We start from the raw sequence: 15,930 nt of genomic DNA, 5'->3' as shown, positions 1-15,930 counted from the left end.
TAAGTGGGTAGTTGTTTCAGGGGAGTAAGTCACACCATTTACCACCCTAGGAGGGATTTTCCTAGGGTCATGTATAATGCTATTGTAGAGGTGAGTCAATTCTCTGTAAGATTCAGTGAAAGCATTCAACAAGAAGTTAGAGATTTTATCTTTCCCAGGTGATTTCCATTTGCTAGAATTTCTCAATGCAGATCTGAGATCTTCAACTGAGATATCTTTCTGTTTTTGTTTTTTTAATATGTTCAGAGTCTCTGGTTTGTTGATTAATCCAGGGAGCATCATAGTTGTATTCTTTAGGATGTGACCAGATTAATGTGCAAAACCTTTGTACTTCCCCCTCAGTAGATGTGGTCTTCATAGCTATATTATCTTTTGCAGTTTTCCTATAATACACATTTATGATTGTTCTGCAACATACTGTTATCCTTGAAAAAGTTTGATCTTTTGTCAAGTGCTGTTGAGAGTACACAGCAGTATAAATTAGTCACTTTATAAAACTACTCTTTATAAGTGACTTCGTTATTTCTTAATATATTCAATCTTTTAAATCTTCTGTTCTGTCCACATACATTTTAAAAACACCTCTCCCTGTTAAATCAACTTTTCTTGGATTATAAAGCTCAAAACAACTAATCTGAATCTATTTAAACATGTGCTGTTTGGTTTGGATAATATGCCTGATCATTTTTCAATTGCTTCATCAGTTTTGTTTGTTCTTTTTACGTTATATTTTCTTTCCAGTTACTCTTTTTTGCTCTTGATTTTCTTGAGTATTTCAATAGCTGATCTGAGCACCTTAATTCTAATTCCTAATTCTCTCTCACCATGCTGGTTTCCTGTTTATATGTTGAGTTTTTCTCTTTACTTGAATACTACATGGTGCAGTGTTTATTGAAGCTGCAGAATAAAACAAATTATTCAGTGAAGTGAGATTGACTTCATTTTCACTCAAGGTGAATTTTATAACTGCGTTTACCTTGGTTAATAATTTTGTTTTGAGTTGCAAATCTTGGAAAGATCATTGCAATCTCCCAGTTCATTGTGTTCAGAACCAAAATCTTCAAATTAATAACAAAATAAATTCCTTTTGTATTTATACAATTAATCCCAGTGTGTTGGCCTTCAGCCACTCAGATACAATTTTTGCTTTTAGCTGGTCAGCTTCAGTGTCTGTGTTTCCACTTTCACTATAATCACTCTCAACAATGTCAGTGTCTGGGACAATTTTGTTGAATACCTCATTTTGAGTATTTGTCACACTAGGTTCTTCTTCCTCAGTGGAAGGATGTTTTATATCCTTATTCACATCTATTTTTGTATGACTATTAGCCTGAACATATAAAACTGAATTTGTTGGATATACAGGTCTATCAATAGCCTTTTCTTTATGATATTCCTGCAAATATTAGCTAATTTGTCTATGTTTTGGTCTATTAGTAGGGTTTTTCTTTCTCCAATTTAAGTATGTTTGTTTTGTATTTGATCTCCCTGTTGGAAAGTTCATTGCAGTATAATAGACCTCTAGAACATCCTTGTTTACTTTCCTATTCTATTTTTGTCTTGTTTAGCTTTAACAGATGAAGATCTTTTGTATGAAGGGCCATTGTTTGACACTATCTTGCTAACAGGAGCAGACTTTTTGACCCCAGATTGGTTTGACTCTGGGCGACACAATCCCTTTTTCCTTTTGGATGTTGATTGATCTGGTTTCTATTTTCTTTATTAGGTATTTTTGTCATACTTGTGTGCTGTTCTTGCCTCTAAGGGGATGTTTTTTATAGTGATCCCAACACATAAGGTCCATAGGAGGCAGGGAATCATGTCCTACTTTCACTTTAGCTCAGATTACTATTGTTGTTCTTTTTATTTTTTTATCACATGATAATATTTCATAGTATCGTGTGAGTTTCTAGCATTATCTTACATTACATGGATTTAATTACTTGAAATGATGAATTTCTGCCTGTTTTTTGTAATGTCATTCATAAACATGCAACTGTTTATTTATGTAAGTAATGCCATTTGCACCTATTTATTTATATAGAAGTAGGTGGGTGCTATGAATTATGGGTCTTGAGTTAGCAAGACATTTATGCATTGCTGACATTCTGAGTTCAACTTCCACTGAGGCCAACTTTGCTTTTCATCCTTCTGGGGTCGATGAAATAAGTACCATTTTGTATTAGAGTTGGTGTAGTCAATTAGCCCCCTCCCTCAAAGCTTCAAGCCTTGAGCCTATAATAGAAAGGATTATTATTATTATTATTATTATTATTATTATTATTATTATTATTATTATTATTATTGTTATTATTATTATTTTATGTTTGACTTTTGTTTTGCATTTGTACAAGTTGGATCCAAGTCTCACCCAGAGACTTCAAGAGACAACAAGTTAGAAGTTCATGTAGGTGTTATGCCTAGGGTACCATATATTTGGATTTGTTCTAGAGAATATTTAAGAAACCATAAGAAAATTATGTGTTTGGTTTAAAATTTGAGATCACATAGACAGTATTTTACATAGGATACGGGTAGTTCCCATGAGCACTATCTTTTGAACTTCAACCATTTTGGGGTTTCCTGGTATCTGAGCTAGGTAGTAATCAGCCCGTTTCGCTGTCATTCCGAGGGCACCTATGACAATAGGTATTGTTTTAGTCTTCAGGTTCCACATTTTGCTAATTTCTATTTCAAGATCTTTATATTTGCTCAGTTTTTGGTAGGTCTTGACAGATATGTTTATATCGATTGGGACAGTCATATCAATGAGGATGCATGATTTTTGTCTGAAGTCTTTCAGTATGATGTCTGGCCTATTTGCATCTATCTTTTTGTCAGCTTGAATGGTGAAGTTCCAGAGGAGTGTGATGTGATCATTTTCAAGTACTGGGGGTGGTTTGTGTTTCCACCAGTTTTTATCATGGGGCAAGTCCAGGTTTTTGCATATTACCCAGTGAATATATTGTGCAGCTCTATCATGCCTGTTGAGATACTCTGTAGGCGCAAGCAGACTGCACATGGAGACAACATGATCGATGGTCTCATTTTGTTGTTGGCATATACGACATAATGGGGAGCTGCCATTCTTTAATATGTTGGCCTGGTAGTTCTATTTAGTTATTATTATTATCATTATTATTATTATTATTATTATTATTATTATTATTATTATTAAGGCAGCAAGCCAGCAGAATCACTAGCACACCAGAAAAAATGCTTAGCAGCATTTTATCTGTCTTTACATTCTGAATTTAAATGCCACCAAGGTCAACTTTGTGTTTCATCTTTTCAGGGTCAATGAAAAGATTGAGCACTGGGGTTGATGTAATCAATTCATCCCCTTCTTTCAAACTGCTGGCCTTGTGCCAAAATTTGAAACCAGTAGTAGTAGTAGTAGTAGTAGTAGTAGTAGCAGCAGCAAAATTCTTTATTTAGAGAGAAAGATAACTGCAAAAGTAGGTCATTTAAAACAAAAAAGGTACTAAAGAAAGCCACCTTAGATTTAATATCGTCCTTTGTTTTATACTTTTCTTAGCTATGGAAGACCATCTAATATGTGGAAAAGATCATGTACTTCTTAAACGTTCAGAACCAAAATATATGTATGTATGAAAACTCAAGACTTTACAGCTACTGACAACCATCTAACTTTTTATGTATGTTAAAAAAAAATCATCAAAATAATCAGAAAATAAATTCCTTTTGTATTTATACAATTAATCCCAATATTTTCTCCTGGACCGGGGAGATATTTATTAGATAGTATGGCACATCAGATTTTTCTGTACCACATCAGATTTTGACCTGTCTTTTATAGATTTGTTTTGTGCAGCTTAGCTCTAGGTAACTTTAACTTAACGGGTCAATGGATATTTTCCTGAAGATAGAATACAGCTTTCAGTGAATAAGATTTTGTTTAAATAAAAAATATGACATTTTCAAATGTAAGCAATTATCTTCGTAAGAATGTCTCTAATATCTACATAAAAAAATATATATGAAGAAGGACATGAGAAGTGGAAGAAGAATATGTAAAAGGAGAAAAAAAGAAAGAAAATATGGAACAAGAATAAAGTAAAGAGAAAAAAGAGGGGAAAAGGAAGTAGAAATTTTTAAAATGGAGTAAAACAGAGAAAGGAAAGAAAAAGAGAAGGAGTAGGTCAGGATGAGAGTAGAGAAAGAAAGAAGAAAGAAGTGAGAAAGAGAAAGAAGGCTGATTAAGAGAGTGAGAGACAATAAAAATCAGTTCTTTATCTAGATTAAGGAATAAATATAAGGAAATTAAATCTAAACATGAAAATAAGTATAGATTTGCTCTCAAGAAATTCATAGTTTAAAATGCCACTATAGGAAGAGAATATGTTTTTGGAGTTCCACAACTTCAACTCCAGCTGTTCCAGTGAACTTTATGGTCCTGTTTCTACTGAAATACCACTATTTATCTGACAATAAACAAAGGATTAACATTATGGAAGCAAATTAATAAATTCTGTGGTATGTAAATGTTTCGCTGTCATGCCAGTTAATATATATTACCTTTCAAACAATATGTGGTAGGTTAGTATCTTATCCAGGGTATAGTTTTTCTCTTATCTGTTTAATGTCATGAAATCTGTTTAATGTCATGAAATCCAGACATCATTGCAAAGTTTGTGAGCTAGCACAGGAAACAAAACAAAGAATACTCTAAGAAAATAGATCAGAAACTGCCGATATTAGTAACTATTCAAATAATTTTAATTTTCATAGTATCATCATCATCATCATTTCACATCTGTTCTCCATGCTGGCATCGGTTGGGTGGTTTGACATGAAGCTGTCCAGACTCCAATTGTATGTTGTGGTATTGTTTCTATAGCTCAATGCCCTTCCTAACACCAACCACTTAACAAAGTGTGCTGGGTGCTTTTTACATACCACTGGCACAGGTGCATTTTCATGCCACCAACATGGCAGCATTTACATAGTCCCAGCATGGATGCATTTACACAGTACTGGCACAGGTGCTTTTTATGTGGCATTGGCACCTGAAAGGATAAGCCTGTATGTATGGAAGATAATGATTTTACTTAGCTTGAAATGTCTTATCAAGTACAGCAAATCACAATTCCTGGTTCCTTGTAATTTCCTCAGTGAGGTCCAGCATCCAAAAATTCTTTCTCACCAATTTGTCCCATGTCTTCCTGGGTCTACTCCTTCCACAGGTACCCTCAACAATTAGAGCTCGACACTCCTTTATACAGCTGTCTTCATCAGCAGGCATCACATGACCAAACCAGCATAGTCTTCTCTCTTACACACAACATCTGATGCCTCTTTCACCCAGTTTTCCCCTTAAATCCTCTTACTGTATGAATGATCTAAAATTGATCATAAGATTCAAATTTTTTTCTAATTCTTATATTTTACTATTTTAAATAATTTTGTTTAATTTTAACTGAAAAATATTATTATTTTTTATTAGCCAATCTGTCTATATTTTCTTTATTTTTTTTCTTCTCTTTGACAACCATATTTTGTCTCTTCTCAAAGTCCATCACAAAAGAAAATTGCTCATCATCAAAACAAAGTTGCAGTCTCTATATAGTTTCTCAGCCAGCTAGAAGTAGCAGCCAAATTTCCCTAAACAGACCCTGACGTCTTAAAGGAAGAGAATATCTAAGACAATATGGATAATGTAGTATGAAATGTATAATGCCTGAAAACAAAAAAAACAAAAAAACAATGGGTTGGTCATGACTAGAATACATTTAATCATGGACTTAATCATGATCAACCAAAAGCTAAATAACAACAATATTGTTCCTTATTCTTCCGAGGAACAATGTTACTCCAACACCCAACTCACATCCTACGATTCCTTCCCAAATATTTATCACTACAAATTAAATATTGAAGTTACATAACCTCAAATTAATAAAAGAAGGGAATGAGATTTTAATGATATTTTATGCCACTTGTTTATAATTAATGTAAAATGACTACAACAAGGAACCAAATTCTCTGGGAACTTCCATGTAGATTATTACATGCGACCAATTTTTCCTTACATGTTAAGCTTACAGTTATTATGCTCCATTATCACCACCACCACCACCACCACCACCACCACCACCACCATCATCATTTAATGTCTGCTTTCCATGCTGGCATGAGTTGGATGGTCTGACAGGAGGTAGCAACACAGATCACTGCACCAAGCTCTACTATCTGTTTTGGTGTGGTTTCTATGTCCTCTTCTCAGCTCTCTGTTGGTTTCAACAATGAGTGCTCCAATCAATGGAATTGCCAGCCTGCTTGTGAAATTAATGAGCAAATGGCTGAGCTCTCCACAAACATGTAGATACTTAATGTAGTTCTTAGGAGACTCAGCATGACACTGAATGTGACAAGGCTGACCCTTTGAACTACAGGTACAACTCATTCTTGTTAGCTGAGTAAACTGGAGCAATGAGAAATAAAGTGTCTTGCTCAAGGACAGAATGCACCACCAAGAACCAATCTCACAACCTTATGACTATGAACCAAGTACCCTAACCATTAAGCCACACACCTTCATGTTTTATTTTATTCATATATCTTTTATTTATATCTGTATATATACATAGTCATTTAATTCTTTGTATAATTAAGAAAAAATGAAACTATCATGGTATATTGTGACAAATGAAAATGAAAGAAGTCTTGTTTGTTGTTCATCATCATCATCATCACCACTGGGAATAGAACTTATGATTGTGAGCCTATGATTGTGAACCTATTACTCTTGTCATTAAGTCATGCATCTTCTATTATCCAAACTGTATGTTAACTCTTATTCTAATCTCATGTAACTAATCTACTCTTCCAGTATCACATTAACCTCCTGAATCATTAGTTCTGCTCTGTTATTCCCTCTAGAGTTTAGACTAACAAATATAAATCATTTTTATACTTATGAGGTTTTTTTTCTTTTTTATTTCAGACTTGACAATCACTGAGCGGCTTCAAACACATTAAGGCTACAACAATGGCTGTACATATTGCTGGGATTTTAGCTATTGTTGTTTTCTACCTTGGAATCTTGTTTGTAGGAATATGGGCTGGTCGCAAGTCCAAACAAACAGGTTCACAAGCTGACAGTGATGATGTGATGTTAGCAGGGCGGAATTTAGGGATGCTTGTTGGAATATTTACTATGACAGGTAAGTTATGGTTTCCTAAGGTTTTCTTTCAAATTCAGAATATTGATTTAAGGAACAAATTTGGTTATTGCAGGGGGGGGGGAGAGTGAGATACGTATATATATATATATATATATAGAGAGAGAGAGAGAGAGAGAGAGAGAGAGAGGGAGAGAGAGAGAGAGAGAGAGAGAGAGAGAGAGAGAGAGAGAGAGAGAGAGAGAGAGAGAGAGAGAGAGAGATGGTTGATGCCTATTTTATTGACTCTAGAAGAATTGAAAGGTAAAACTGAACTTGGCAGCATTTGAACTCAGGACTTTGGAGAACAAAATTATATTAGTCTCTTGATCCTTTGTTGAACAGGCAGGCTGATTATATATTTTAGGGAAGGGGAATTAGAATGATACAGCATTTATATCTTTTCCAAAGGCATCTGTATCATAAAGGGAAATTGACTTGAAACTATCTGTGGTTTGTCTGTCCAGAGGCTTATCTCTTAATCTAAAGTATCTACCAAAGACAATATATAAATATTGATGAAGGCTCTATTGCAAATGGAATATATTACATGTCTTTGATATTTGAAAAACTGAAATAAAATGTTATATTTTAGTTGATATTGTTTTACTTAGTTGCTTGTCAGAATTAGGAATGCAATGCTTAGGGCCTCAGACTCCTTAATACCGAAGAATCTTTTCCCTAAAATAACATACCTGGTCTGATTACTTGCAAATATGGTAGTTTTTACTGAAATAATCTAGAATGGATGCTCATTTATAACCAACAGGTATTTTACTTTTAATTCTAATGATGTATTAAAGCGACTTGAAGCATGCTTAACTTGTTACTAGTATTAGAAAAATCAGCCTCTGGTGGAAAATGTGATTTTTTTTGTATGGATAAATTCAGTTTGGTGACAAGTTTACTTACTTTCAATTATCCCAGTTATGCTGTTGGAAAGAATAGGTGTCTAACAGAGCTGATATTTTGAAGCCTTTACTAAAGATTGGTAACAAGGGTAATAGCATGAATATATTCATTAGCTTTGAAAGACAGCAGGTAATGAAGTGAATGATTTTATTGGAGTTGGAGGCTTATATTCCATATCTCCTGGTACTATTACCTAAGAGCAGTGGTTCTCAACCATTTTTTGTTCCTATGGACCCTTTTGATACCTATTTTAGTCTGCTGGACCCTATGTTAAAAAAACAATCATACTGTATTTTTATAACTAAATATTATTAGGAATTGTACAAAACAAATTGTTAGAATATTTTGTGTGTTGTAAATGTATAACCAATTTATTGCTTGTAATCTTTAACAACAAAATCTTATATGAATCTCCCCACCCCACCAAGGGTCATACGGATCCTGGTTGAGAACCATTGCTTTAGATGCAGAGAGATTGTAGAATTTAACATGTCCAAGACTGTAGCAAAGACAGAAGAATTACTTGGATGCTAACTCTCTTGTCTTTACATTAGTAAAAAGGGACAAAGTTTTTCATTAATGTTTTTAGATGGGACCTTCCTGCTATTTATCAGTTTAAGGACCATTGCATTATAGAACTTTTATCCCCCTATGGTTCTATAAAGATTGGCTCAGCTATTAACTTTTTGATAACATGGAAAACCAAAATTCTTCCTGAGCTCTAAGTATCTTGAAGATGGCTTATATGTTATTGAGATTGAACATAGATACCTTGTTAGAGTTTATTGACCAAATACACTATTGTCATTCACATCTGTGGACAGGATGTGGTGAGGACAGAGATTAATGAAAGACTGAATATTCATAAATTAACTATCTTATTTTGCATGTGCACATATCAACAGTAGGAAATGGCAGGACAAATGAGAATTGAATATAATAGCTTAAGTGGAGAGAGCTGTCCCTTGAGATAGCCAAGTAAAGACTATGTGAATTTCAAAAATAATGATGGAAATCAGTTTCAAATAGAACTTGCATCAATGAGAGTTTCTTTTCTGTCCATTTTGGTTCCTTGGCTTAATTTATATACAAGACTGCTGTGACATAAGCCATGTCTTTCTATTTGAACTTTTTGAAAATCAATGTAAACTGTAAAATTAGTTAAAGCTTTAAATATATTAGTAAAAAATATTTTAACTACTCTCAGTGCATTTTCAATCACTATTTTACCTATATTTCTACCTGTGTAGAATAAAATAACTTTGTTTTATATATACATATATATATATGTGTGTGTGTGTGTGTGTGTGTGTGTGTGTGTGTGTGTGTATATATATATATATATATATATATATATATATATATATATATATATATATAGAGAGAGAGAGAGAGAGAGAGAGAGAGAGAGAGAGAGAGAGAGAAATAGATAGATAGATCATCATAATACAAATAATAATAGCGACAACAATAACCAACAACAACAACAATAATATTAATAATAATAAAAATTCAAGCCAAATATTGATATATTTTGGATGTATTTAGCACACATATTCAGATAATTATGCAAGAGAGAAAAAACATTCATCTCTTACATAATACTTTCTTCAGTTAATACATACATTTCAACTTTATATATAGCTTTGGCTAGGCTATGTCAGCAGAATCTGCCTACAAGGAGTGTTGAAGAAAAAGCATGGCTAGGCAGAATAAAATATTTATATAGAGAGAAAAGAGAAAACAGAGAGAGAGAAAGGAGAAAACAGAGAGAGAGAAAGGAGAAAACAGAGAGAGAGAAAGGAGAAAACAGAGAGAGAAAGGAGAAAACAGAGAGAGAGAGAAAGAAAAAGAGTTGGAGAAGAACAAGGAATAAGAGTTTCACTTCAATGCATAACACACAAAACACACACACACACACACACACACAAACACACACACACACACACACATGATTAAGAAATTTACTTCACAACCACATGGTTTTGGATTCAGTTCAACTGCGTCGCATTTTGGGTAAGTGTCATTTACTAGGATCACTAAACCAAAGTTTCTGTCACAGGCTAGGACTTTCTGGCTTTGTGTTTTTATTAGAAATAATTTTCATTGTCGTCATCTTCATTTATCATCTCCACCATCGCCATCATCATCATCAGTGTCATTATCATCACCATGAACATCACCACTACCGTTAACATCATCGTTGCCCATGTAATCATCATCATCATCATCATCATCGTTTAACGTCTGCTTTCCATGCTAGCATGGGTTGGACGATTTGACTGAGGACTGGTGAAACCAGATGGCTACACCAGGCTCCAATCTAATTTGGCAGAGTTTCTACAGCTGGATGCCCTTCCTAACGCCAACCACTCAGAGAGTGTAGTCCTCATTATTATTAGAAATCTATTTTTAGCCTATTTCTATTATGTTTTCCATCAGTTATTTTAGTGAGACTGGTCGACCAAACCTTAGAGTCAGCCACTTTTCTATCATGTTAGTTACTTTGTTCCCGAAAGACTTTAATTTTGAAATTTTATTTATTAAGTAAAAAAGAAAACAAAGAAAAATTTGAAAGTTATTCAGATGCAAAAATGCACGCATACAAACACATACATATACATACATTCATATATGCAACACACACGCATACACAGACACGCACATAAATACATATAGGTACACATATATACATGTTCACATACACATGTATAGACACACACATATATACAGAAACCCAAGTGTACACGTGTACACATACACATTCATAAATATGTACATACACACACACACACACAAATGCATAAACACACCAACACACACAAAGGCACACATTTATACATGTGCACGTACACATATACAGACACATACACAGAAGCACATGTATATGCATGTACACACACACACACAAACACACACACACACACAACACAATTATATTTCTATTGGCCCAGACAAAAAGGAAAGAACTGAAAATAAGAAACGTGAAAAAAAAATAAGATAAAAAGAAAGTTAATTTCCATTTTCTGGAAGAATGAATTCAATTATTTCTTGCCAATAATTTTTTTGTTCTAGTTTTATGCAAAGCAGGTGAACCTAATCAAAGAACAGCGAACCATTTTAGTTTCTTTGTATATTTATGAGAAATCAATATGACTTCATTTTCACTAAAATGTCTTATTGGTGAAATGAACTCTAGAGAACTTAAGTTTTCTTAGTCTTTTCTAATTCAGTCTTAGAATTTTGACTTAACAAAAAGAAAAATTTAAATTAGAATAAATAAATGAATAAAAATATTTCTTACTCAAAGTGACACATCAAAAAAAATAAAATAGTAAGTGAAAACAAGCAATTTTAAATGAGTAAAATACTAGTTTGTAAATTGAAGTTAATTTTATTAGCGTTTGATGTAAAGAGTGAATATGAAATTAATTAATGAGTTTTAATATTGTCATAATACAACAAATTTTGGATGTATGATGTAAAGGAAGAAAAAAGACGGAAGTGAAGAGAGAATTATGGTAGTCTTACCTGTCAGTCCGGAAAAAGGGTCACTTTCAAGTTCCACGTGCTGTCTCGATCTCCAAGGTCCACGTGCTGTCTCAATCTCCAAGGTCCACGTGCTGTCTCGATCTCCAAGGTTCCACATTCACATGCACTATCCGTAGCTGTACCGTCTCATACATCCACTCTGATGTGCTGCTTGCCACCAACTGACCCTCGTGCTTCACTGATGCCACATGTCCACTATGGCACTTCCAACAGGACATGCCTACTCCCTCACTTCCAATCCTTCCCTACAACACAGCCTGGCTCATCGCTCCACATGCCCCTCTGATCTGAAAATCATTCAACCAACCTGCCCTTGCCCTCTTCTCAATCCTGACCACATACCTTAACTTGTCTCATAATCAGCCAACCAGCGAGGAGGGCACCGCTCTCTCTGTGACTGCCGTGGGACTTCAGGACTGGCCTCAGTTTTTGGCATGTTCCTGCCGGCTTCCTCCTCTTGTCCATTACTGTTGGCCCCATCCTCTGTTGCAGTGATGATCCTGTGCACATCCAAAACATGTCACAGCATGTCATCTATGGACATATTGTTCCTCGAATTCACAGAGGTTATTGTCCCCTTTTCCCACTGTGATGTGCACCATGCATTTGGGGGCTTAACCCAGACTTCTTCTCTAATTCTCTCTTCACTTCCGTCCTTTCTCTTCCTTTACATCACAAGCTATTTCAGCTCAAATGAAAAAACCAAGTATGGTCCATGTTTCAAATGAAACGGTTAGGCTATTTTGTGGCTTATTGTTGTTTAATGAGAGATAGTTTGAATGTTATGCTACAAAGTGGCTGGTGAGTGTATGTATATCCGTGTGTGTGTGTGTGTGTGTGTGTGTGTGTACATGTATGGTCATGCAGGTATATTTATATCTGTAGCTGATATATTTTGGCTAGTAATGAAAACATCTGCAAAAAACAGTGTTCATGTAACAAAATCCATTGCACCAAGTTGCAGATACTTTCTTGTCACTTTTAGCATTAGAAATGCAGTAAACCAATGATTGCACTGTTTCAATGTCACTATTGTTTACAGATTGCAATATAAAATAATTTAATATAGACAAAATCACTTATAGCTGTATGATTAAGAAGCTCACTTTGCAATTATGTAGTCTCGGGTTCGGACCCATTGCATAGTACCTTGGGCAAATATCTCCTACTATAGCCCCAGGCCATTCAATGTCAAACAATGACAAGGACAATGACAATGATGATGATGACGATGGCAAGGATGATTTCAAAATAGAAAAGTAGTCAGGAATCTATAAATGCTTGTTATTTTCTTATTGCAGATGTAGCAAGTATTGTAAATCATCTTAACATTGCCATTGAAATTCAACAGTGAGTGCAAATGGATAACTAATGTCTATACAGATTACTATCTGAATCTGTAAAAGTTACATGGATTGGGATGATATCTTCTAAAGGCTGTCATAGGCATAGGCATAGCTGTGTGGTAAGAAGCTTACTTCCCAACCACATACTTCTGGTTTCAGTCCCACAGCATGACACCTTGGGCAAGTGTCTTCTACTACAGCCTCAGGCTGATCAAAACCTTGTGAGTGGATTTGGTAGACAGAAACTGAAAGAAGACTATCGTACATATATGTATATATTTGTGTGCATGTGTGTCTGTGTCTATCTCCCAGCATCGCTTGACAATCAATAGCATAAATACTAGACTTACAAAGAATAAGTCCTGGGTCAATTTGTTCGACTAAAGATGGTGTTCCAGCATGGCCACAGTCAAATGACTGAAACAAGTAAAAGAATAAAGAATAAAGCTCATAAGTAAAACCATGAGTTACACATGTTTGGCATGTGATTTTAGTCTGAAATTGTGTCATCAACATCAGCATTTTATATCTGATTTTTGATACTGGTTTGGGTTAGATGGTTGTTCTTGGGTAGTGATTAATGACCAGAAGCTCTTCTTGCCATCAAGTCTGCCTCTCACAACATAGTGTAGCTATTCTAAATCCAAAATACATACTGTAAAACTCTACAAGCTTTCCAGAGGTCAAATCTGAAATCTCCTGGTCCTTATTTATCTATGTTATCCATAATGCCTCAAATCTGATTTTGGTTAGGAGTATGTGTTCAAACTTAAACAGTTACATCATGGTAGAGTCATTGTAGCAATTAAAACACACATGCAATGTTATATTGACTTTAACTTAATTATTGTTTTGTAATATTATTAATTACTAGTTATCAGAGAGTCTTTGAACTTTATCTTTGTCTTGGCCACTAACATGTTACTTTAATGTATTGCTGACATATAATAATATGTCATTATTACTAAATAATATAAAGCAGCAAGCTGGTAGAATCATTAGTATACCACTCAAAATACCTAGCAGCATTTCATCCATTTTTATGTTCTAAGTTCAAATTCTGCCAAGGCCGACTTTGCCTTTTATCCTTTCAGGGTCAATAAAATATGTACCAGTGGAGCACTAGGGTTGATGTAATCGACTATCCCCATGCCCCAAATTTCAGGCCTTGTGCCTGTAGTAGAAAGTATTATTACAAAATAGTAAATGATAAAGCTGTAGTGACTGCAACAGTGTTTGTCTGTGTTTTAATAGCTACAAATGTTGCCCTGATTTACTTAATTATAAATTATATTAAATAGAAATTATTTTTTTTATCTTAATGGAATTTAAGAACTTTGCCAATTAGCATGTCCATCTATAGTGTTTTTGAATCTTAGCCAAAGGTCAGCAGTTTCTGTTGGTAGAGGTTAGCTTATTACATCAACCCCAGTGCTCAACTGGTACTTATTTTATCTACCCTGAAAAGATGAAAGGCAAAGTTAGCCTCAGAGGAATTTGAACTCAGAATGTAAAGAGCTGGCAGAAATGCTGCTATGCATTTTGTCTGATACACTAACAATTCGAGCAGCTCTTTACTTATGTCTGTCTATTAAAACATAAAAATCACTTTGCTCAAATGAATAGCAAGCAAACTGAAAGTTGTACTGCAAGACAATATCATTTACTGAATAGTAATAAATGGTAAATATCACAGGCTCTACAAAGAAGCTTGAAGTATATCACATATCCAAGTAATCAGAAAATTTATTTCCTATGATGACCACTTCACTAATCTTTCTCTGATTTTTTTTTATGTGATAACTATAAAAGAAAGGGCATTGCTATAATATTTGCACACCTTCTCAAACAAAATGTTGTCTATTGATGTTCAGTTTTAATAACTGGTAGTCAGCATCTGTAGGAAAAGTGTTGGTAAAGAGAGAATTATAGGAGTTGGGGAGGAGTACAGCAGTTCTAAGCAAAAGAAAATTGAAGAAGTATGTAGCACAGGACCTGGACAAGGAGACACAGCCAAAGTGATGAGGGGGGAGATATAGGTGTGTTGAACATGTTATAGTCTTTCCTTAAAATTAGCCCTTTTGTTACTATATTTCTGTCTAAATACATGGTCCTTATTTTGATTGGTTTTGAAAAGAATGAAGAATCTAGTAAATTTAGTAAGCAGAAATTTGGACCATAAATTAAGATTAAAATTTGATGGGCAATTTTAATTAAGATCACTCAAAACAGGTAATTCACTTCATTAGAACCAAAAACAATGTTAGACCATATACTTTCCAAAGGGTTAATACTGATAAAAAGTAAAAGAATAATACATAAGTAGAAAATTATCTTGCTTCTAGATCAAGTGTAGATCAAGATGTTTCACAGTCCAGACTATGCTCAAGATTAAACTAGGACTAAAACATCACACAGAGTACGGTTGCTCAAGTTGCTCTATGTGACCTTCAACTCTAAAACAATTCACTAATAGTGTCCCTTGCTAAAATTTTGTCAATTAGTTGTCTGACATTTTAAGGATGATAAATCTTAATTCTTTGTCCTCCTCTTCATTTTCTTCATTAGTTTTCTGTGCAGTAATATCCTTGTTGTTTTGAAGAAATTGTTCTTTCTTGCCTGTTTTTTGTTGTTTCATGCTGATGTTTCATTTTTTGGAAATGTTTTGTTTTAGCTTTAGTGTTTTCTTTGATAATTTATACATATTCCTTTGTAGCCTTATATTTCTTCCTCATTACGTAACAATGGCAATGAGCAACTAGTGGCTCTTGGTAGGGGATAAGTTGCTTGCTCATTTGTTTCTACCACTGTGCATATTGCAATTTCTCCTGCCATTCCCAGAGTCTTAACTGGTGGTACTCTGGAAACTGGGGTTTGTTGCACTTTTTACTGTCTCAGGCAGTCTCAGTTAATTTTATTTCTCATTTCTTTGCCTA

At 34.3% G+C, this 15,930-nt stretch overlaps 1 protein-coding gene across 5 annotated transcripts in view; it reads left to right on the top strand.

The window, feature by feature from the left end:
- Positions 1-15,930, top strand: part of LOC106879548 (high-affinity choline transporter 1) — a 226,910-nt gene that overhangs the window by 170,280 nt on the left and 40,700 nt on the right. For all 5 annotated transcript variants that reach the window (XM_052966391.2, XM_052966389.2, XM_089349121.1 and 2 more), the window contains exon 3: positions 6,968-7,187. In XM_052966391.2, the coding sequence (XP_052822351.1) occupies positions 7,013-7,187 (175 nt within the window). In that variant the 5' untranslated portion in view covers positions 6,968-7,012. The remainder of the gene's footprint in view (positions 1-6,967; positions 7,188-15,930) is intronic.

The sequence above is a fragment of the Octopus bimaculoides genome, chromosome 3, assembly GCF_046866305.1.
Source record: "Octopus bimaculoides isolate indiv1 chromosome 3, ASM4686630v1, whole genome shotgun sequence".
NCBI lineage: Eukaryota > Metazoa > Mollusca > Cephalopoda > Octopoda > Octopodidae > Octopus > Octopus bimaculoides.
This window is presented reverse-complemented; position numbering and strand designations above follow the sequence as displayed.